Source organism: Aotus nancymaae, unplaced genomic scaffold (assembly GCF_030222135.1).
Source record: "Aotus nancymaae isolate 86718 unplaced genomic scaffold, 86718_ANA_hifiasm-v0.15.2.pri h1tg000064l_1, whole genome shotgun sequence".
NCBI classification, from domain to species: Eukaryota; Metazoa; Chordata; class Mammalia; order Primates; family Aotidae; genus Aotus; species Aotus nancymaae.
The window spans coordinates 29827122-29849001 of NW_026988479.1; the positions used below are offsets into that span (position 1 = coordinate 29827122).

Genomic DNA, 21880 nt, shown 5'->3' on the forward strand with positions numbered 1-21880 from the left:
TAAGGGGTGGGTCACTTGAGCCCAGGAGTTCAAGATCAGCCTGGGTAACACAGCAGGACCCCATCTCTACAAAAAACTAACAAGACCAGTATCTTGTTAGAAATAAAACAAATTTATTTCTGTCCATTGCAGTTACAGGCATGTGGCACCACACCCAGCTAATTTTGGCCTCTAGTTTTCTTTTTCCTTGCATATTATTATTTGATAGACTAAGTGGTATATTCTGTAGAATTTTCCATAGGGCACAGGGGTGTCATTTTAACATTTTCATCTGTATTCCAAGTTTTTTGTAAATTGGTGATCTAGAGGCCTGATCAGATTCAGGTTTTGGAGTTTTTTTCCCCTCCTTGTCAAGAATACTTTATCATAATATATTTTTTCTCAGGTGGCATATAACATTTAATTTGATTGACTCTCTTGTGATGTAAGCTGCCAGCAATATTCATTAGGATTGTAAAATGACAATATACTAATTCTATCAATCAATCTTCATTCATTAGGTGGAATACCTCTTCAAGGAGTAACTTTGCCTAATCAACTATTCAGTTACCAAGAGGTATAGCTTGTGCAGGAAGGGCAGATTAATGTTTGATCTTCCTCCCTTTGTTAACCAGTTTGCAGAATTATGAGTTATCTCTAATCGCTTTCATAGGTGACCAGTGAGATTTGGTGGTTTGTTTTATTTGTTGTTGTAAGCTTATGGGTTCAAACAAATTTATTTCTGTCCATTGCAGTTAATGCATTGAATTAAATTGTCCCATCTTTGGTCAGTGGGACCCTAGTTTCTCTTACACATTTCCTGCTCCAAATCTGGAATTGGCCACTTTTAAAAGGAACTCTAGTTCCTTTCTTTTGGGAAATTGCATTTAGATACCAGTCTGAGTTATAGAGGTTCTTATTGCTACTTGGTTGGTCATTTTTTCTAGATGATTTTTTTGGTGAGATAAAATACATCTTGGGCTTATTGTGGTATTTTCTTTTCTTTTTTATTGTTTTTTTTTTTTTTTTTTTTTTTTTTTTTGAGACAGAGTTTTGCTCTTAGCGTGCCCAGACTGGAGTGCAGTGGCACAATCTCAGCTCACTGCAACCTTCACTTCCTGGGTTCAAGTGATTCTTTTGCCTCAGCCTTCCAAGTAGCTGGATTACAGCATGTGGCACCACACCCAGCTAATTTTGTATTTTTAGTAGAGATGGAGTTTTACCATGTTGGCCAGGCTGGTCTTAAACTTCTGACCTCAGGTGAGTTCAGGTGACCCACCTCGGCCTCCCAAAGTGCTGGGATTATAGGCATGAGCCACCATGCCTGGCCTATTCTGGTATTTTCTATTAAAATTCAGAGTTACAGGGTCTTTACTTAAACTTGTGGGTCTTTTACCTACTCATTTCTCTCATGCCTAAATCTTAATTCCTGATAATATCAACATACTTACTAATTTGTTTTATTTCACAGTATGTCTACAGTCTTTTTTTTCTTTTTTAAAGAGACAGAGTCTTGCTCTGTCTCATAGGCTGGAGTGCAGTGGTGTGATTATGGCTTACTGCAGCCTCAACTGCCTGAACTCAGGCAGTCCTCTTGCCTCAGCCTCCTGAGTAGCTGGGATTACAGGTGCACACCACCATGCGTGGCTGATTTTTAAATTTTTTGTAGAGATGGGGTCTTGCTGTGTCGCCCAGGCTGGTCTCAAATTCCTTGGCTTAAGCCATAGTCTCACCTCGGCTTCCAAAGTATTGGGATTATAGGCGTGAGCCATTGTGCCAAGCTCCACATTATTCTTAACAAATACCTCCACTACCACTGAAAACAGTTTTTCAACTTACACAGTCAAATAACTGTATCTTCAAGTCATTTGAAAGAATCTTTCTGTGGTTACACCACATTTAACTTTATTAGTTTTATTTTGCTCCCAAGTTTTAGAGATTGCTTTCTTCTTCTCCCTATAATTTTCTAAGTTGTTTAACATTTGCCTAAAACATTACATGGTTCCAGAGTCTCAGCATGGTGTATTCCTAAAAGTCTGACTTACATTCTGTCACTTACCCCCTTTCTTCTCTTATAGGCAAACTTTTTAGAACGTTTCCGTTTAAGAGAAAAGCGTATGCCTCTATATGTATTTGTATCCTTCTTTCTTAGGTAAATGAAAATATACAACACATCTATTTCTTCAATTCTTTTTTGTTTTCACATAATATATCTGGGAGCTAACTGCAAAGTAGCAGTATATAATAGAAAGATATTCCTCATTCCTGTTTACAGTTGCATAGTTCACCACTGTGTGGAATGCCCCATAGTTTTTTTAACTGCTGATTCTATAGATGGATGTTTTGGTTGTTTTTTTGAGACTGGGTCTTGCTCTTTTGCCCAGGCTGGAGTTAGTACAATGGTGTGGTCAAAGCTCACTGCAGCCTCAACCACCCAGGCTCCCAAGTAGCTTGGACCACAGGTGTGAGCCACCATGCTCAGCTGATTTTTAAAAAATATTATTTGTAGTGATGGAGTCTCGCTGTTTTGCCCAGGCTGGTCTTGAACTCCAGGACTCAAGCGATCTACCCACCTTGACCTCCCAAAGTGTTGGGATTACAGGTGTGAGCCACTGTACCCAGCCTGCTTTTTTGACTGCTATTTTGTGAATTTTTCCATCTCAGCACATGTAAAATTGTTTTTTAATGTCTGAGTAGTGTTCCATCAAAAGGATATTCTGTAAATATTTAAATTACCTTTGTGATGGCAAGTTAGATATTTTCTAGTTTGTGATGGCAAGTTAGATATTTTATAGTATTACTGTGACTGACTTTCTTTTTTTAAATACAGATAGAATCTCGCTCTGTTGCCCAAGCTAGCATTGTACTCAGGGAACCCAGTTGACCACCATTTCCAAGGTCTTTCTGTCCTAGATTTTCTTCTTCATCCCCTCTTCTTCCTCCTCCCTTGCAGGCCCTAAAAGACAGCAAGGTTGTGGAGATTGTTGATGAGAAAGTTCGTAGGAGGGAGGAACCAGAAAAGTGGCCTCTTCCTGGTCCCCCAATAGTGGATTATTCACAGACTGATTTCTCCCAGCTTCTCAACTGCCCTGAGTTTGTCCCCCGTCAGCACTACCAAAAGGAGACAGGTAGGTACCTGCTGGCATGTGGGTTGCCCTTGTCATCCAGGCAACAGTCCTCTTCAGGGCTGGCATCAGGAGGAAGACTGGAGGGATGAGGACTTCATCTTTCCACCCTTTAGAGTCGGCACCTGGCTCTCCTCGTGCAGTCACCCCAGTGCCAACCAAAACAGAGGAGGTCAGCAACCTAAAGACACTACCCAAGGGCCTGTCTGCCAGCCTGCCTGACCTGGATTCCGAGAACTGGATTGAAGTGAAGAAGAGGCCTCGGCCATCTCCAGCACGGCCCAAGGTGGGTGAGGCCTGTCTGTTGCCTTGGTTCTAGCACTCTGACCTAGGGTGCTTGAAGGGGATATCACATGGGCACAGCACTCTAGCTCTGAGGGGCCAGCAGGAAATCTGGGTAGTTCAGGGTCATAGTGTGAGTTGAAGTTATCAGTAGTGGCTACAGAAAGGTTGATTTGGCCTGTTTCCATTTCCTGGGGACCACCCGTTAGGGCGTCCTACTGTGTAAGTTCCTTGGTGAAATTTTTCATATGAAAAGATTATGCAGCATCTGGCAGCAGTGTTTCAGTTTTCTTGATTCTTGGCTCTTCTTTTTGCTCCATCTAAATTTCTGGGGCTGCATTTTCAGTGTCTTTTCCCTGAGTGTGTTTCCACTGTCACGTATGTAAGCCCCTTAGGCCCTCAGAAGAAGGAAGGGATAGGAAGCAGATGCATGGGTGAGATATGGAGTTAGTCTACACTAGAACACACAGGTCTGCTGCACTAATGGCGAGGTGACCTCGGGAAGCCTGTTTAATACCTCAAGGCTTCAGTTTCCCCATCTTAAGATGAAAGGAAGGAGAGGTTAGAATATTTTAGAAATAGTTTATATATATAAACAGATGAAGCTCACTGTTAGAGAGGTATTACAATCTCTAACTAAAATTGCTACTTCCTTTTTAAATGCTGATTTTTCTCCACATACCTGCTCACGCTTACCCCCTCTTTGGAGACTCTGGCCTGGAACTTGTGAGGAGGCTTCAGAATTGAACTTGGACTTTAGGGTCTGTGGAATTCTATACTTCCTTATCATTACTGCAGCGACTACCTCTCATCTCCTTTCTCTTGCCTGCCTGTTCATACCCGGAATTCCCCACAGTTCTGGCTTCAGCCCTTAAAAAGTGTTGGAAATCCAGTCAGAGACATGAGGGAAAAGGTAGTAAGTGGATAAGGGTCTTACAAAGTGCAGGCCTACAGAGTTTTGTTTGAAACAGGAGCCAGACTTAGCTCCCATTCCAGAATTAGAGCCCCTGCTTCAACCTGGCACAGCAGGGGATCTACTTTTGAATAAATATTGTGAGTTTAGACAAATGCTTCTCTCTCAGTGTCTCATATAATCATTCTGTCAAAACTGAAATAGTTTCTCTTTGCTGAAGGCACCCTGTTTTCTCTTGCCTTTGCAACAATGCTGTTCTTTCTGCCTAGGATACTCTGTTCCTATCTTCATCTGGCTTAGTTACGTTCATCCTGTGATAGTCACTTCTTCAAGGAGGCCTTCCCAAACCATTCTCAGTCCCAGTTGGCTAAGCTCCCTTCACTTTGTGCTTCCACAAACCTGCTTATAGCCGTTACCATACCAAAATGCAGTTGGCTGTTTGGTTGACTTTCTCCCACTAAACTGAGCACCCTAAGTAACAGGGACCTTGTCTTATTCATTATTCTGCTTTTATGTTTTTCATACAGAGCCTGGTACTAATGGTACTTCCTTATTTATCATATAATTGAACATCTGCTATTACCAGATCCCCATCTAGATACTGAGTATATAATGGAAAGCAAGGCCACTATGGTCCTTGCTCCTTATGGAGCTTCCAGTTTATTGGGAGATGTTGAGTAGATGGATAAATGGATGAATCAACCTGCTGTACTTCTGTTTGCCCACTCCTAGGCTAGGTGCCATATAGGATATAAAGGTAAATGAGAGCACAGTTTCTGCCTATAGAGAACTGATCATCTAATTGTTTGTGAGTGACTGATGTGAGCTGTGAGTGGAGGAACCTGGACTCCTATGAGACATCCTTTCTCATAGTCATAATGCTGACTCCCAGGACAACACTTGTGACCTGTTGGTGTTACCAGGGTCATAGTTGTACAGTCTTACGCTGAGGGGCTGGAGCCTAGAAATCTGGGCCAAGGACCCCCGGTGATTCCTTTTCTCCTTCGTTTGTCCTGATTTAGAAGTCAGAGGAGCCCAGATTTACCCACCCGACCTCTCTGCCTCAGCAGCTGCCCTCCCAGCAGCTGATGTCCAAGGATCAGGATGAGCAAGAGGAACTGGATTTCCTGTTTGATGAGGAGATGGAGCAGATGGATGGGCGGAAGAACACCTTTACTGCCTGGTCTGATGAGGAATCTGACTATGAAATTGATGACAGGGATGTCAACAAGATCCTCATTGTCACCCAGACACCACATTACATGCGCCGGCACCCAGGAGGGGACCGCACAGGCAACCACACCTCCCGTGCCAAGATGAGCGCTGAGTTGGCCAAGGTCATTAATGATGGCCTCTTCTACTATGAGCAGGACCTGTGGGCTGAGAAGTTCGAACCTGAGTATTCCCAGATCAAGGTGAGGTTTGGACATAGCAGTGATTGTGGTGCCTGGGGTGCCTGAAGTATACAGAGAAGAGGAAGATTGATTAGCTTTAGGCAGGTCCTTATAATTCAGAGTCTCAGTTTTTCTATGTGGGAAGGGGATGGTGATTAACATCTAGCTTGGACACTAGGAGTGAGGAGTGATGTATAAACACTGCAAACTCTTCAGGTGAGGTGGGGGTGATTATTGTTCTACCTGTGCATCCATAGTTAATATTATAACAGTTGGCTAGACACTTTTGTGGGGAATAGAATAAGGGTAGATTGTTATTTCTAGTCTTTTTTTTTTGAGACAGAGTCTCACTCTGTCACCAGGCGCCAGGTTGGAGTGCAGTGGTGCGATCTTGGCTCACTGCAACCTCCACCTCCCAGGTTCCAGCAATTCTCCTGCCTCAGCCACCCAAGTAGCTGGGACTACAGACGTGTGCCACTGTGCCCAGCTAATTTTTTGTATTTTAGTAGAGGACGGGGTTTCACCATGTTGGCCAGGATGGTCTCGATCTCTTGACCCTGTGATCCACCCGCCTCAGCCTCCCAAAGTGCTAGGATTACAGGCATGAGCCACCGCACCTGGCCTATTTCTGGTCTTAAATATTTAGGCCTCTACAAATTTAGAAGCCTTTTAAGAAGCTTGCTTTATATGGAAAATGGAGAAAAGATAGGTCTTTTAAAAAATTGCTGCTGCCTGGAAACAGTCAAAACATCTCTGTTGTAGGATTTTACAGAATATGTTTGATGGTAGGTTGTCCTTGGATGAGCCTGTGTAACAAGTAACAGTGCACTTACCAGAAATAAGGGGGAAGGAGAGTTGTCCAGGCACAGAAAGAGAGTTGGGTAAACACTGGAGCTTTCAGGGGAGTCTGTAGTGAGTTCCTGAGGAGCTGCTGTCAGCTTGATCTCAGTCTTACTACAGGGAGGGTGAGGCAAGTACTGTCTTATTCTGGGCTAGCACACTTGTGCCAAGGTAACTGGGGTGAGGAATGGTGACTGGGCAGCTGAGAGCCTAGGGACCAGAATTCCACGTATGTGGGAGCTGCCCTCTTCAACTTCCTGCCAGTCTGGATTCCTTAAACAGGCTAGAGCAGCCTGCTTACTTACATCTTTCCCCACCCAAATCATATCCTCTGCAGCAAGAGGTTGAGAACTTCAAAAAAGTCAATATGATCAGCCGGGAGCAGTTTGACACACTGACCCCTGAGCCCCCTGTGGATCCCAACCAGGAAGTTCCTCCTGGGCCACCTCGGTTCCAGCAAGGTGAGAGGCATACATCTGAGATCTTGACATGGGTGAGAGGGTCTGGAGCCCTTGGACTGGGGGCTGTCCAAGGGTGGATGCCACGGGCCTTCCCCTGCTTCCTGACTCCTCTCTCTGTCTCTGCAGTTCCCACAGATGCCCTGGCCAACAAGTTGTTTGGTGCTCCTGAACCCTCTACCATCGCCCGCTCTCTACCAACCACTGTCCCAGAGTCACCAAACTACCGCAATACCAGGACCCCCCGCACTCCCCGGACACCACAGCTCAAAGACTCAAGCCAGACATCACGGTTTTACCCAGTGGTGAAAGAAGGACGGACACTGGATGCCAAGGTGGGGTGTTCCTGCCGGGCTACTCAAAGTCTTGGGCCAACTTCACTGCATTCCATTGCTTTGCTTCTCTCCCTTGCCTTGTTTGTCTAAGACAAGGAAGTGCCAAATCCTTCACCTGCTCTATGTTCTGAAGCTGGTGGGCTCACCTAGGATTAGATGGAAACATCTGCAAAATATATTGGGTGTGGGAGTGGTGGCCCCATGTAGAAAGGCCTAAGGAGGATTGACCCAGGTTTGAGTCCTTGGGCAAATCACTCCATTACCAAACCTTGATTTCTTCACCTGTAAAATAGGCCTACCAGTTCCTAGCTTACCATGAACATTATAGATATGAGAATGCTGTTGTAGAACGTGAGAGATCACACCCATGAGAGTATCTTAGTCCTACAAGTGCTTGATGCTTCTCAGAGTTGTAGGAGTACAAATAGTAACAAACCCTGGGCTAACCTTTGCAGATGCCTCGAAAAAGAAAGACAAGACACAGTTCAAACCCACCCTTGGAGAGCCATGTGGGCTGGGTGATGGATTCCCGTGAGCACAGGCCCCGTACTGCTTCCATCAGGTACCTGGGACACTAGGGGAAGAGTGATCAGGCTGCCTGTGGGTTGGGTAGGCAAGCCATGAAGTTGACTGGACCAAGAAGATTGGTCTGAAAGTTAAAGAGACCCTCATCTAAGAGGGTTTCTAAAAACCAGTGTGAAAAGCTCAGCCCAGGACCTGGGAACGGGGAGGCTTTTTTCCTAAAGAAATGGTATGGCAGTCACATGAGATCAGATTTTCATATATGCAGAGAGAAAATCTCTCTAAATTGGTTTCCAAGCCTGGATATCTACTTCCTACCTGAGGAAAGATAGCCAGGTAGTTGAATATACAGATTTCTGGGAGTCTCTAAGCCTACTGTGTCTTGGGAGACTACCTGAAAATTTTAAAAATTTTAAAAATTACGTATTTATTGGCTCCACCTGTAACTATTGACTCTGCTTCTTGGGGTAGGGCTCACACTCTTTTTGATTTATTTCAGTAAGATGGCCCCAATATGTGTTCCTGTTCCCCAGAGCAATGTTTGAGAGCCACCAACTTATGCCCTCTGCTTCCTGCAGAGATGGCACAGACTGCAAATAGGCATGCTTTTGGAAAAAAATATACAGTTGGTCTTTGAACAACAAAGGGGCTGGAGTGCCCATCCCACACGCAGTCAAAAATCCATGTATAGCTTTTGACTCTCCAAAAGCCTATTGTTGAGCAGAAGCTTTACCAATAACATACAGTCAGCACATATTTTGCATATTATATGTGTCACATACTGTCTTCTTACGTTGATCACAGAGAAGGGAACAACAGACACTAGGGTCTACTTGAGGGTGGGGGGAGGGAGGAGAGTGAGGTATAATTTACCTACCTACCAGACCTGCATAAATACCTCTAAACGTAAAATAAAAGTTAAAATTGTAAGAGAAAATATTTACTGTTCAATAAGTGGAAGTGGAATCATCATCAAGGTGTTCGTCCTCGTGGTCTTCACATTGAGCAGGCTGAGAAGGAGGGATTGGTGTTGCTGTCTCAAGAGTGGCAAAGGTGGAATTAATCTGCGTATAAGTGGACCCATGCCTGTGGGTTGGGTGGGCGAGCCATGCATGGATCCATGCATTTCAAACCCATGTTGTTCAAGGGTTCACTGTAGTTGGATTGACCCATGATGGCTCATTAAGGAAGGTTAAATGCTTCAAGTTAGTAAATGATTAAAACTCGAGTTTTATCATTGGATAAGTTTCTGCCGTTAAATAGTCTTATGACCCTGGATGAGTTTCTCTGTAAGCCTCAGTACCTCTTTGTAAAGCTCTCTTGAGAGTTGATGCAGTTAATCAGACCCATGGATATAAGTTAAGGCCCAGTGCAGTAACTGAGCCTCCTTGTTTGATGCCCTGTGAGAGGGTGGATCTTGGCTTACAGAAAGGATCAGAGGGACCCCTCCTAACCTTATGGTGGGGCTGCTGTGGGGAACCTGGTGACAGTATCTTTTGTGGTTTCTGTAGCTCCAGCCCCTCAGAAGGGACACCTACAGTTGGCAGCTATGGATGTACTCCCCAGTCATTGCCCAAGTTCCAGCATCCTTCCCATGAACTGCTCAAGGAAAATGGCTTCACACAACACGTCTACCATAAGTATCGTAGGCGCTGCCTTAATGGTAAGAAGTGCGGGGGCAGAGGATGATCCTCTGGGGCCCTTATTTAGACCCGAGTGTAAGAGTTGGGGGTGGGGAGGATAGGTGACTCTGTTATCTGACTTCAGAGCAAAATAAGATGTATATTATAGCGAGAAGGATTGAAGTTAGACTCGGGCCAGGTAGTTTTAAAATGTAGGAAGCTAGGGGAATGTGGCACTCGACAACATTCCTGTTCCTTGATCTTCCTCTATTGATATTTAAGTTGTCAATTAAGTATTTCTGTATCTCTGGCACGATTACTGACCCAGCTATCGTCAGGTCTAGTCCACTGTCAACCACAAAAGGGTATGTAAGAGGTATGCTCTCCAGAACAAAGGTTACCAAACAGTGGCTTGTGAGTCAAATCCAGCCAGTAGTCTGTTTTTGTATGGCTTTGGAGCTAAGGACAGTTTTCACATTTTTAAGAAGTTGTAAGAAAAAAAAGATTAGTGACAGAGACTATATGAAATATTTGTTCTCTGGGCCTTTACAGAAGTAGTTTGCTAATCCCCCCCATAGAAGATAGTGTATGGAAAGAGCCTGTCTAGATGCTCGCGTCTGTCTTCCCCTCTTTTAGTATTCTGATAGGTTGGCTGTAAAGATGCACAAAACCAATCTAACTAGTCACCTATAGTTATTAACTCGTCCATCCCTTTTCATTCAACAAAACATGGCTGCTAAATTCTTGGTTCATCCACTTCACTTCTCTCTTTCTTACTCTGTCTGTGTGTAATAACAGCTTTATTGGGATATAATTTATGTATGATGCAATATGCCTGTTTAAAGTATACAGTGTAATAGCTCTAAGTATATTCTTATAGTTGTGTGCCCATCACCAGAATCAATTTTAAAACATTTTCATTACCCTAAAAAGAAATGCTAAGCCCCTTACCAGTCATACTCATTATACATGCAAACTACTCCCTACCCCGCAAATCCTCCCAGCCCTGTGAAACTACTAACCTACTTTCTCCCTCTAAGGATTTGCCTATTTTGGAAGTTTCATATAAATGAAATTATATTGTATGTAGTCCTTTGTTACTGGCCTCTTTCCCTTAGTATATTTTGTATACTAACAAATATACAACAAGGTTTATGTTGTAGCATGCATCAGTACTTTATTCTTTTTATTGCCAAATCAAATTCCATTGTGTGGATGTATCACATTTTGTGTATCCATTCATCAGTTCATTGCCGTTTGAGTTTGTTTCTACTTTTTGTCTATTATGAATAATGCTACTGAGCATATTCACATAATAGGTTTCCTGTAGATGTAGCTTTTCCTTTATTTTGGGTGGAAGAGTAGCATTGTTGGGACATGTGGTAACAGTGTTTAACCCTCTGACAAAATTCAAGACTGTTTTCCAAAGTGGAGGTACCATTTTATATCTCTAAAAGCAATATTCGAGGCTTCTGTTTTTTCACATCCTTCCAACACTTGTTACTGTTTGTCTATTTCTATTTATTTTTATTTAATTAACGTTTATTTTTGAGACGTAGTTTTGTATTGTCACCCAGGTTGGAATGCAGTGGCATAATTAGAGCCCACTACAGTCTTGAACTCCTGGGCTCAAACAATCCTCCTGCCTCAGCCTCCTGAGTAGCTGGGACTACAGGCATGCTCTACCATTACCTATCTAATTATTAAAAGTGTTTTTGTAGAGACAGGGGTCTCACTGTGTTGACCCCGCTGGTCTCAAACTCCTGACCTTAAGCAGTCCTCCCTCTTCAGCCTCAAAAAATGCTGGAATTACAGACGTGAGCAACCTTGCCCAGCCAAGATCCCTTTTTAACTGAATTATTTATTCTAATTATTAAGTTGTAGGAATTCCTTTATCAGATTCACATTTTAATGATACTTATTTTCTCTGTATCTATTTTGTTGCTTGTGCTTTTGGTGATGTGTATTTTATATTACCATTTTGTACTTGTGAATATTGTAGGACCTTTTTTTTTTTTTTGGAGACAGTGTCTCGTTCTGTTGCCAGGCAGGCTGGAGTGCTATGGCACAATTTCGGCTCACTGCAACTTCGCCTCCCGGGTTCAATCTCCTGCCTCAGCCTACCGAGTAGCTGGGACTACAGGCACCTGTCACCATGCCCAGCTAATTTTGTATTTTAAGTAGAGATGAGATTTCACCATGTTAGCCAGGCTGGTCTTGATCTCTTGACCTTGTGATCCACCCAGCAGGACTCTTGAGATAAATATTGGTAATGAGCAGAATATAGTTTGTTAGAATTTACAGTTTGTTCATGCCTTGTCTTTTCTCAGTGGCACTTGACAGCAGTGCCAGTTGAGGTGAAGAGCTAGATTGCCAGCCTGGTTCAGAAGCTGCTGCCACCTGCTTCTGGGAAAGTACAGGCCCAGCTCCCAGCCTCAGGGCTTGGTGCAGAATGGTTAGTGCTCAATAAATATCTGCTGAATGACTGAAGTGGCAGATGATGTGCGAGGGGATTTGAAGGTACGGGAGAAAGAACCAAGTCTTAAGTTCCAGGATCTTTTGTCCCTGAAGCAAGAGCATCCTGAATGAACCTGAGACATGTCTTTCCTCCTTTCTTTCCCATCAGAGCGGAAACGCTTGGGCATTGGCCAGTCTCAGGAGATGAACACACTCTTCCGCTTCTGGTCCTTCTTCCTCCGAGATCACTTCAACAAAAAGATGTATGAGGAGTTCAAGCAGCTGGCTCTGGAGGATGCCAAAGAAGGCTACAGGTGAGCAGGTTTGGGGTGGGGGACTTTGGCCGCTGCTTAGGTGTGGTGTGGGGTCCCTAGTTGGAAATTTCTTGCATGTGTATTTTTATTCATATACTTCATGAAAAATTTGTTTCAAATGAGCAATATATTCACATGGTTCAAATTTCAAACAGTTTGTTTAAAAGGTTATATAGCCGGGCATGGTGGCTCATTCCTGTAATCCCAGCACTTCAGGAGGCTGAGGCGGGTGGATCACAAAGTCAGGAGATTGAGACCATCCTGGCTAACACTGTGAAACCCTGCCTCTACTAAAAATACAAAAAAATTAGCCGGGCGTGGTGGCACATGCCTGTGGTCCCAGCTACTCGGGAGGCTGAGGCAGGAGAACTGCTTGGACCCAGGAGGCGGAGGTTGCAGTGAGCCAAGATCACACCACTGCACTCCAGCCTGGGTGACTTTTGAGTTTAAAAAAAAGATTATATAATGAAGAGTTGTCTCATCCCTGTCCCCCACCCATCAGGCAACCAGTATTAGAATCTTGTGAGTCCTTTATAAAGGACTCTAAGTAAGCAAGTAGGTATCTGTGTAGTCTCCCATGCCACTACCACTCCTTTTGATTACACTAAAGCTGGCTTATGTTAAAATATTTTTTATGCCTTGCATTTGTTTTGTTTTTGCTTCATACTATGTTTTGGAGATAATTCTATATCTGTACATAATTAACTTTCTTGTTCTTTTTTGTATAGACTATAATATGGTCTTATATGGATGTACCATGATTTATTTAGCTAATCTATTGGTAGATACTTAGCTTGTTTCCAGTATTTTGCTATTTAAAAAAACCTTAAGAATCCTTTTATCCTTGTTGGGCAATGGTGGCTCATGTTTATAATCCCAGGACTTGGTGAGGCCAAGGCAGAAAGATACTTGGGTTCTGGAGTTTGAGACCAGCCTGGGCTCAAGTGATCCTTTTGCCATAGCAAGACCCTGTTTGTATTTAAAAAATAAAAAAACACTTCCACACCCCTGCCACGATTTTAAATGTAAAATGTGCTCTCTGTAAATTATATGAAAAAAGACAACTTTGGAAAAGCTGATGAAAACATTCATCATTCTAGAGACAGCAAGTGCTATTCTGCCATCAAGCTTCCTACTTTCTTCATGGCATATTTAATGTATTTAGTGCATCCCATGAGGTTTGTGCTCTTCCGGATTTGGTATGCTTGTATAGTTGTAAAATTTACATATTTGTTTACAAAAATGGGCTCATGGGATCATTCTGTGTCCAACGTGTTTAAACATGTCTTCCATTTGATAATATATTGTAAGCATTCTTCAGTATCCATAAATACACATTTATACTATTTCTTTGTTTTTTTGGAGACAGAGTCTTGCTCTGTCGCCAGGCTGGAGTGCAGTGGCATAATCTCAGCTCACTGCAACCTCCAACTCCCTGATTCAAGCAATTCTCCTGCCTTGGCCTCCTCAGTAGCTGGAATTACAGGCACTCGCCACTATGCCCAGCTAATTTTTGTATTTTTAGTAGAGATGGGGTTTCACCTTGTTGGCCAGGATGGTCTCAATCTCCTGACCTTGTGATCCACCCGCCTTGGTCTCCCAAAGTGCTGGGATTAGAGGCGTGAGCCACCGCACCTGGCCACTATTAATTTCTAATAGCTTGTATTACTCTATTGTGTAAATTCACCATGATTATTCTTAATTGCATCTCTATTCATAGACTTTTGTATTTTGCTTAATAATGCTGCTATAAACAGTTTTGTACATCTGTTAAGATCTAAAATCTGGACTGGGTGCGATGCCTCACACTTGTAATCCCAGCACTTTGGGAGGCCGAGGTGGGTAGATCACTTGAGGTCGGAGTTTGAGACCAGCCTGGCCAACATGGTGAAGCCCTGTCTCTACTAGAATGACAAAAATTAGCTGAGTGTGGTGATATGTGCCTATAATACCAGCTACATGGGAGACTGAGCCTGGAGAATGGCTTGAACCCGGGAGGCAGAAGTTGCAGTGATCTGAGATTGTGCCACTGCATTCCAGCCTGGGTGACTTAGTGAGACTCTGTCTCAAAAAAAAAAGAAAAAAGAAAAAGAAAAAAAAATCTAAATTTGCAGTTTTGGCCATTTCTTTGGCTTTTTTTTCTTTTTTTGAGAGGGAGTCTCGCTCTGTCACCCAGCCTGGAATGTAGTGTCACAATCTTGGCTCTCAGCAACCTCCGCCTCCCGGGTTCAAGCAATTCTTCTGCCTCAGCCTCCTGAGTAGCTGAGATTACAGGCACCTGCCACCACGCCCGGCTAACTTTTGTATTGTACTAAAGATGGGGTTTCAACATATTGACCAGGCTGGTTTCGAACTCCAGACTTCAAGTGATCCACGTGCCCTGGCCTCCCAAAGTGCTGGGATTACAGGCATGAGCCACCGCACCTGGCTGCGTGTGTTCCTTTAAGTGAAATTTCTGACTCAGATAAATGAACAAATCTACTAATTGGTATGGTCAGGTGGCTTTGCAGAGTTCTTATACCAGGGATTGGCCAACTTTTTCTGGAAACAGTCCATAAATAGGCTTTGTTGGCCATAAGGTCTTATTTGTAACTACTGAACTCCATTCACTCTGTTCTTGTAGCAGAAAGCAACCATAGACACTTCGTAAATGAATAGGAGTAAATAAATGTGTGTGGGCAGGGGGGGCAGAGTTATTGACCCCAGGAAAGCGCTGAACATTTCATGCTGGACCCACTTAGACTAGCATTCTTAAAGTTTATATGCTGCTTTTTCAGTACAGAAATACACGTGTTTAAACTGTTTCGTAGTTCCTGCGTTATGCAGGCACATTTTTTCATTTTACAGATGAAGAAACTGTGCCCTGATTTCACTGACTTGTGTTCTGCAGATATGGTTTGGAGTGCCTTTTTCGATACTACAGTTATGGCCTGGAAAAGAAGTTCCGGCTGGACATATTCAAAGATTTTCAGGAGGAAACAGTGAAGGACTATGAAGCTGGTAAGAGCCAGAGTTGGATCTCAGAGGGGCGTGGTCATCTAGGGCTCCTCTTCCCCAGTTTGACTTGGGTCTTTCTGTGTATTATGCAACACCTCTCTCTCCTTTGAGTTTATCCTCACTAGCTCGGTTTTTCTGTACCTCTCTTTCCCTACAGGCCAACTGTATGGGCTGGAGAAGTTCTGGGCCTTCTTGAAATATTCCAAAGCCAAAAACTTGGACATTGACCCCAAACTGCAAGAATACCTCGGCAAATTCCGACGTCTTGAAGACTTCCGAGTAGATGTAAGTGAAAGTCTTTATCTAACCCTATTTGTCTTGGAAAGAAAACTGGACCAGGAGTCAGGATGCTTGGATTCTGGTCCAGTTGTGCCCCTAGCCCAGGAACCCTTCTCCCTGATCCCCACAATTTGGGCTTTAGTTTTTTTTAATCTTTAAAATGGAGAGTGAGTGGCCAATGAAGTCTAATTGGAGATAGTTTCATGGTTGCCTCTGCTTCCCGCTTCTGTGGTACCATCATAGTGCTCTTTCTCTCCTATCTCACCACGCTCCTTGCTACTGTGCCCAAGTTAGCCACTACTAGTTGGTCATGATGGGTGGTATCCAAGATACACACATTTGTTCTTTCTGGAAAAGGCCAATTCCAACCCCAGTTTATAAATTAGTGCCCAGGTCCCTATGTTTTTGGAGCAGTGCCTCAATGGTGACATCCAGTGGCAGGGCTGTGTTATTACTGCCGGATATATCAAGGGAAGTTGGAGTAATTTAATTGATTCAGCAGATACTGATTGGATGTCTCTGTGCTGGGTGCTTTAGAGATAAGGGAAAGAGACTCAATTATTCCTTCTGAGAGTTTATATTGTAGTGGAGATGTCTGTTAGTCATCTTAGTCCCTTCAAACCTTTTAGCAAAAAGACAAATACAAGTAAATGACAATAATAGCCCTTACATTTTGTATTAGTCTGTTCTCACTCTGCTAATAAAGACATACCTGACACTGGGTAATTTATAAAGGAAAGCGGTTTAGTTGACTCACAGTTCTGCATGGCTGGGGAGGCCTCAGGAATCTTAAATCCTTGGCAGAAGCAGAAGCAAACATGTCCTCCTTCACATGGTGGCAGCAAGGTGAAGTGCAGAGCAAAGGAGAGTAAAAGCCCCTTATAAAACCATCAGATCTCATGAGAGCTCACTCACTATCACAAGAACGGGATACGAGAAACTGCCCCCATGATTCAATTATCTCTACCTGGTCCCTCCTATGATGTGGGATTATGGGAACTGCAATTCAAGATTGACATTGGAGGAGGGGTTGGGGGGGGCAAAAAAAATTTGGGTGGGGACACAGCCAAACCATATCACATTTATTATTTTAAAACTACCATTTATTGAGTATTTATTATGGGCCAGGTACTTTACATTGACCTTATTTAACCCTTATGTGGATGTGCAGACAGGACTTATTAGACAGACAGGTAAACTGAGGTTTGTGGCCATCCAGTGACATATGGCAGAGCCACTCAGGTCTTTCACTATAAAGACAAATCTGTTTTCTTTCATTTTGAAGCATTTTCACCCTTGGGGAGGAGAAGGGAAAGAAGGTGGGTACAAATTACAGAGAACCCTTGTGATGAGTAGACGTATTAGGGTGGAACAAGGACTCAGTTTTGGTTCCCAAAATGGGAAGGAAACATCTGTCCTTGGGGTTATAGGACCTTTGTTAGGGTAAGGCCAGGCTGGAGCATGGTCTGAATTTTAGTTCAGGATCCTCTTTGGGCCTTGAAGAGAATGAGATGATGCCCAGAAGGATCATCTGAGCAAGAGATCCCTTCTTGGAAGGGAAGCAGAAATGTGGTTGGATAAAAGCCTGGCCTTTTGGGGCCAATAGACCTAAATTTTGTCTTTACCAATTATATGAGACGCAGGGGAAGTTTTTTTTTTGCTTTAGTTTCCTCATCTATAAAATCGGATGTCCATGGGTCCACATCAAAGGGTGATGCCATGACCCGATGAGAGAATGTGCATAAAACAGCACAAGGCTTGGCATGGAGAAATGCTTAATAACTGATCATTTATTTTTAAGGTTAAACCCATTCATTATCTATGTTTGGAGATAGAAAATAGGAAGTGTCTAGACAGACGTGGCAAGGAAAAGGGTGTAGATAGTGCCTCCGATCACCTGTGACTCCTTCCTCTGTTGCAGCCCCCCATGGGTGAGGAGGGCAACCACAAGCGACACTCAGTGGTAGCAGGAGGTGGCAGTGGTGAGGGCAGGAAGCGGTGCCCTTCTCAGTCTTCCAGCAGGCCTGCCGCCATGATCAGCCAACCCCCTACACCACCCACCGGCCAGCCAGTCCGGGAAGATGCCAAATGGACAAGCCAGCACTCGAACACACAGACTTTGGGAAAGTGAAAAACTCCTTAGCCCTGGGGCTTGAGAAGAGGGGAAAGGGGTGGGGTGGGTAAGAGTCCACGGGGGTGCCCAGTCCCAGGAGAGGGGACAATGAAGGGACAGGCCTGAAGCTACTAGGACAGGCCTCCATGCTGAGTAGCAATGTGTACACCATTTGGGCTATCAGGTACCCCTGGGCAGGAGCCTCTACATCCCCTTCCCCCTCCTCTCTCCATGACTCTTAACATCCTAGCTTCTTCTAAGGGTGGGGGGAAGGGGGGAGATTTTTATATATATATATATATAAATATATATATATCAAGTTTTAAATTATTGATAGTTCATCTGGATTACCAAAATCACTCTGCAGCCCTGCCCGCGGCTAGTAGGCCGAAACCCTGGTCCTCACCCCTAATCTCCTCCTGCTCCCCCTTGAGCCAACTATGCAGCCCACAAGAAGGCCCTGCGAGCCCCATTGCCCAGCACTGTCCCATAGAAGGCTCTGGTGGTACCCTTGGGCCCCAGGAGCATCGGCCCCTTAATCATCTGGGGTTTGTCATCACCATGTACTCTCCCTGCTATCCCCATCATGCCCTTCTGCCATCTTCTGGGAGAAGGAAACCAAAGGATCTAAAACTGGGGTTTGCGGGAAGGTTTTAGCCTCTCCCCACTCCCCTTGCCCCACACCCTTTACTCCCCAGCCCAGAGAGACGCTGCTTATACCAGGAAAGACTATTGAAAGATGATTTATTTTATTTTTCTCTGACCTTTCCATCCTTGAGAAAATGGAAAAAAAAAAAAAAAAAAGACAAAACCGACCATAAAAGACCAAAAAAAAAAAAATCAGAAACCCCCCCACCTAATCCACAGAAAGTGATGTCTTTCCCCTTCCCTTGGAATTTTTGTTTTGTTTTTGGAAATAATATTTTTTTAAAAGTTGCCTTATTGTGGAGCGGGAATCTGAAATACCCAAATGCCTGTTTTCCTCGGTGGAGTCAACCCGAAGAGCTCCCACCTTCTCTGGATGTGCCTGGGCTTGGACTGGCTAGAATTTTTCTCTGGACTGTTGCATGTACAGTGTCTCCATCCTGGAGGCAAGAGAGTTGGGGGTGGCTCGAATCAGAGCTGTACCCAAGATATCCCTGCTATTGCATCATTTGAAGCTGACGTCCTGTGTCTGTACACTGCTGCCACTGTTGTGTCCTTGCTCTGCTTGCTGTTGCCTCATGCCAGGCCCTGTCCTGCCGTGACACCCTTCATCCTATCCTGGGAACCCCAAGGCCAAGTTTCCTTCAAACTGTTGGAGAACAGAGTTGGCCTGCATCTGGAACACACTTGTCCTCAGCTTGAACGTCTTCCTCCACCCAGAGTGGAAAGGTGAACACCTGCAGCTGAGGCTTGGAAACGTTTGTGTTGCTCTGAAAGATCTCTGAGACCTCAAGGAGGCTCTGTCTCTCTTAAAAGGTGGAGAAAGATGCCATTCTCTTCCTAAGGTCTGGTGGAGTCTCCCCATCTTGCATACCCTTCTGCAAGCCATCTATCTATGCTCACTCTCCAATTGATCCGCCTGGGAACAAGGGATGAGGAGGAGTTGGGGGCTGGGGGGAATCCTGCCAGTTGGTGAAGCCCTGTGGCAGGAAGGTATATGTGGACATAGAGTATACCTGATTCTCTTCTTCAGCCACTGACTGCTTGGGTTGGGCTGTAAATGACAATGGAATGGCTGGAGTCTGCTGTTGTCAGAAGGCAGGGAGAGGATGATGGACTGACCCACACGGATTGGGATGTGTGTTGGGTATGGGCATGACTGCATATTCACTCTCAGTGGGATCTGGGTAACATGGAGGAGTTCACGGTCCTGTTGCTCACTTACTGCAATGTGTTTGGCTCTCCTTTTCAGCTGGTTCCTCTGTTGGGCCCAAAGGTTGGGAGTAGGAGACAGTATCCCAGGCTGACAAGGGCTTCCACTTTACCTTGGGTACCTTGTTAAATTTTAGCTTGTGCCCTTCCCCACCTTTGCCATCCTAGTGGTTGGTATGTGGGAAGCCCATCTCAGTTCCTGTGACTTCATGTCTCAAACCAAGGATGAGCGTCTGGTCTCTGCTATGATGGTGGTATCTGAGGCCTTTCCCTGCCATCTGGTGCCTGCCTCATGTTGTACCAGACACTGGATTCCTGGACTCCCTTCTCCTTTCTTTTCTTTCCTTCAGGTCACGCAGCCCTGTACTGTATCCAGCACCACAGAAACCTCAGTGTTTTTCCTCTGCTGGTTTGGGGGTACAAGGAAGCCCTAGGGTGTGGGGAAAGGCTGTTCTTACCTAGAGTTTACTCCTAGGCCAGGGGGCTGCCATATTCTTCACAGACATCCCTGAAAGGAAGCCCCTTTGGGGCAGGGAGGTGAGGACTCCGTCTCAACATAGGCTTGGGGTTGGAGTGGGGAGCTTTTTTTTTTTCTCTCTTCTTTCCTTTTTTTTGTGACATGTTAGGAGTTAATGTTGCAAAGAGTAGTTTACATCTTCACTTTCTGAAGACACTTGAATTTAGGACCGATGTATCTGTGACAAGCATGCCAGAAGTGGCAGGGGCCATCAGGGCTAGCCACTTCACACCCACCATCCTCCCATGGGGATCCAAGACCTGAGACACAAAGCAACAGCCTGCCCAGATCCCTCTGTTCATCCTGTCCCTTCCAAGGTTGGTCCCTGCCAACATAACCTTTGGGCATCAGACATGAGCAGGTCTGTGTGCCTCAGCCCTGTTAAGGGGCAGGTTTCTCTTCCGTCCTCTCCTGCACCTGGGAGCAAAGGCACTACCATTAGAGAAGGACCATCTGGCCCTGCCCCAGCCTGGACCCCTGGGGCTCAGATAGAGGTGCTGAGCCCCTATGTCAAAGTTGTTAAACGTTTTTGTTTTGTTCCATTGTTAGCTTTTTTTTTCCCTTTCCTGGTGATTGATTTTATAAAAGAAAGTAAGCTGCTTAGAAGGTCCTGGAAGTGAGGAGGAGGGACAAGGAAGATGACTAGTTAGGGAGGGCGAAGGTTGTTTTTTGCCAAAAAAAAAAAAAAAAAAGCCTGGGTAGAGTGATCTGAATTATCTGGCACCCTCCTGAATGGAACCCCAGAGTACCTCCCGTGTGGAAGGGTCCCTGTATTTTCCCTGACACCCACCGTCTCCCCCTTCAGCCATGTTGATGGCAGAGAAGATAAGAACTTGGAGCCCATTTCTCACTGGAGAGGAAAACTTGTCATCTGGCTTTGCGGAGAAGGTTCCACCTTAACGCTCGTAGTACATTATCTTTACTATGTGCTAGGATATCATATTTAAAAGGACAAAAAAAAATGTAAAATACTTGAATGAGCTTGTATTATAACATTAATATTATTGAGAGTATCTGCTTTCCAGGCTGAAGTGATTCATTCATTATTCTAGTCCTGCTTTAGTCCTTTGTAATTTGTGGTAATTATGCTTTTCTTTTTAATACAAAAAAATGTATAAAAATAAACACTTGAAAAGGCAAAATACTGGCTGGTCTTCCATCTAGGGTATTGCTATTGGGTGTGAAGGATGGGTTTCTCTAGGGTTTCCCCAGATGTAGAAGAACCCTGCACTCAGTGTGCACATGAAACTCTGCCACTGGGTTTTGGGAAGTCTGCCTAAGGCAGACTTCTACAACCCTTGAATTCATGTCCACCCTGTGAGACATGACATCCATAGTCAGTGTCACAAAAAGAGTGCAGTCCATCAGAATGCCAGGGTTTCAGCCCACTTGTCAGCTTCCAAGTTTTCCATTCCCCGGCTGTGGCCTGGCATTGTGTTACAAGACAGCCAAGAAGAGAAAGTTTGAAGCAGCTCCTTAGGGAGGGTTGCCACAGGCCCTCTGTGAACAGACTTTCCCACAGAGGGGTGGAGGAGGAATGATCCAGCACTGTGTGGCCTTAAGAAATCCTCATCAGTCCCTGAATCCTGAGACCAGATGCTGGGGAGGGATGGAACAATGAGGCCCCCATTCCCTGTATAAATTACAAAGTGAAAATTGGGGCGTGGCCTTATTTACTTGTTTGTCTGACGACTGTCTCCCATACCTGGCTTGGGAAAATGGTTTTTCTAGAGAGCTTTTTTTCACTGTTCTTGAGGTGGGCAGGTACTTTAGTACCAGTAGTGGCCTCCACAGGTCAAAGGAGAATTAGGAGATAGTGTCCAGGGCTGATGCCAATTGATTGGTACTTTGAGAAGAGAAAGATGAATTAATTGAA

General features: G+C 44.4%; 1 protein-coding gene across 6 annotated transcripts in view; it reads left to right on the top strand.

Moving 5' to 3' along the window:
- The window catches only part of LARP1 (La ribonucleoprotein 1, translational regulator), a 135399-nt gene extending 114203 nt beyond the window's left edge, over window positions 1-21196 (top strand). For all 6 annotated transcript variants that reach the window (XM_012449938.3, XM_012447841.3, XM_012441013.3 and 3 more), the window contains 11 exons: window positions 2933-3107; window positions 3221-3390; window positions 5322-5714; window positions 6871-6994; window positions 7121-7326; window positions 7782-7888; window positions 9360-9511; window positions 12097-12241; window positions 15132-15241; window positions 15396-15523; window positions 17439-21196. In XM_012449938.3, coding sequence (XP_012305361.2) covers window positions 2933-3107; window positions 3221-3390; window positions 5322-5714; window positions 6871-6994; window positions 7121-7326; window positions 7782-7888; window positions 9360-9511; window positions 12097-12241; window positions 15132-15241; window positions 15396-15523; window positions 17439-17648 — 1920 coding nt within the window. In that variant the 3' untranslated portion in view covers window positions 17649-21196. The remainder of the gene's footprint in view (window positions 1-2932; window positions 3108-3220; window positions 3391-5321; window positions 5715-6870; window positions 6995-7120; window positions 7327-7781; window positions 7889-9359; window positions 9512-12096; window positions 12242-15131; window positions 15242-15395; window positions 15524-17438) is intronic.
- The last annotated feature ends 684 nt before the right edge of the window (window positions 21197-21880 follow it).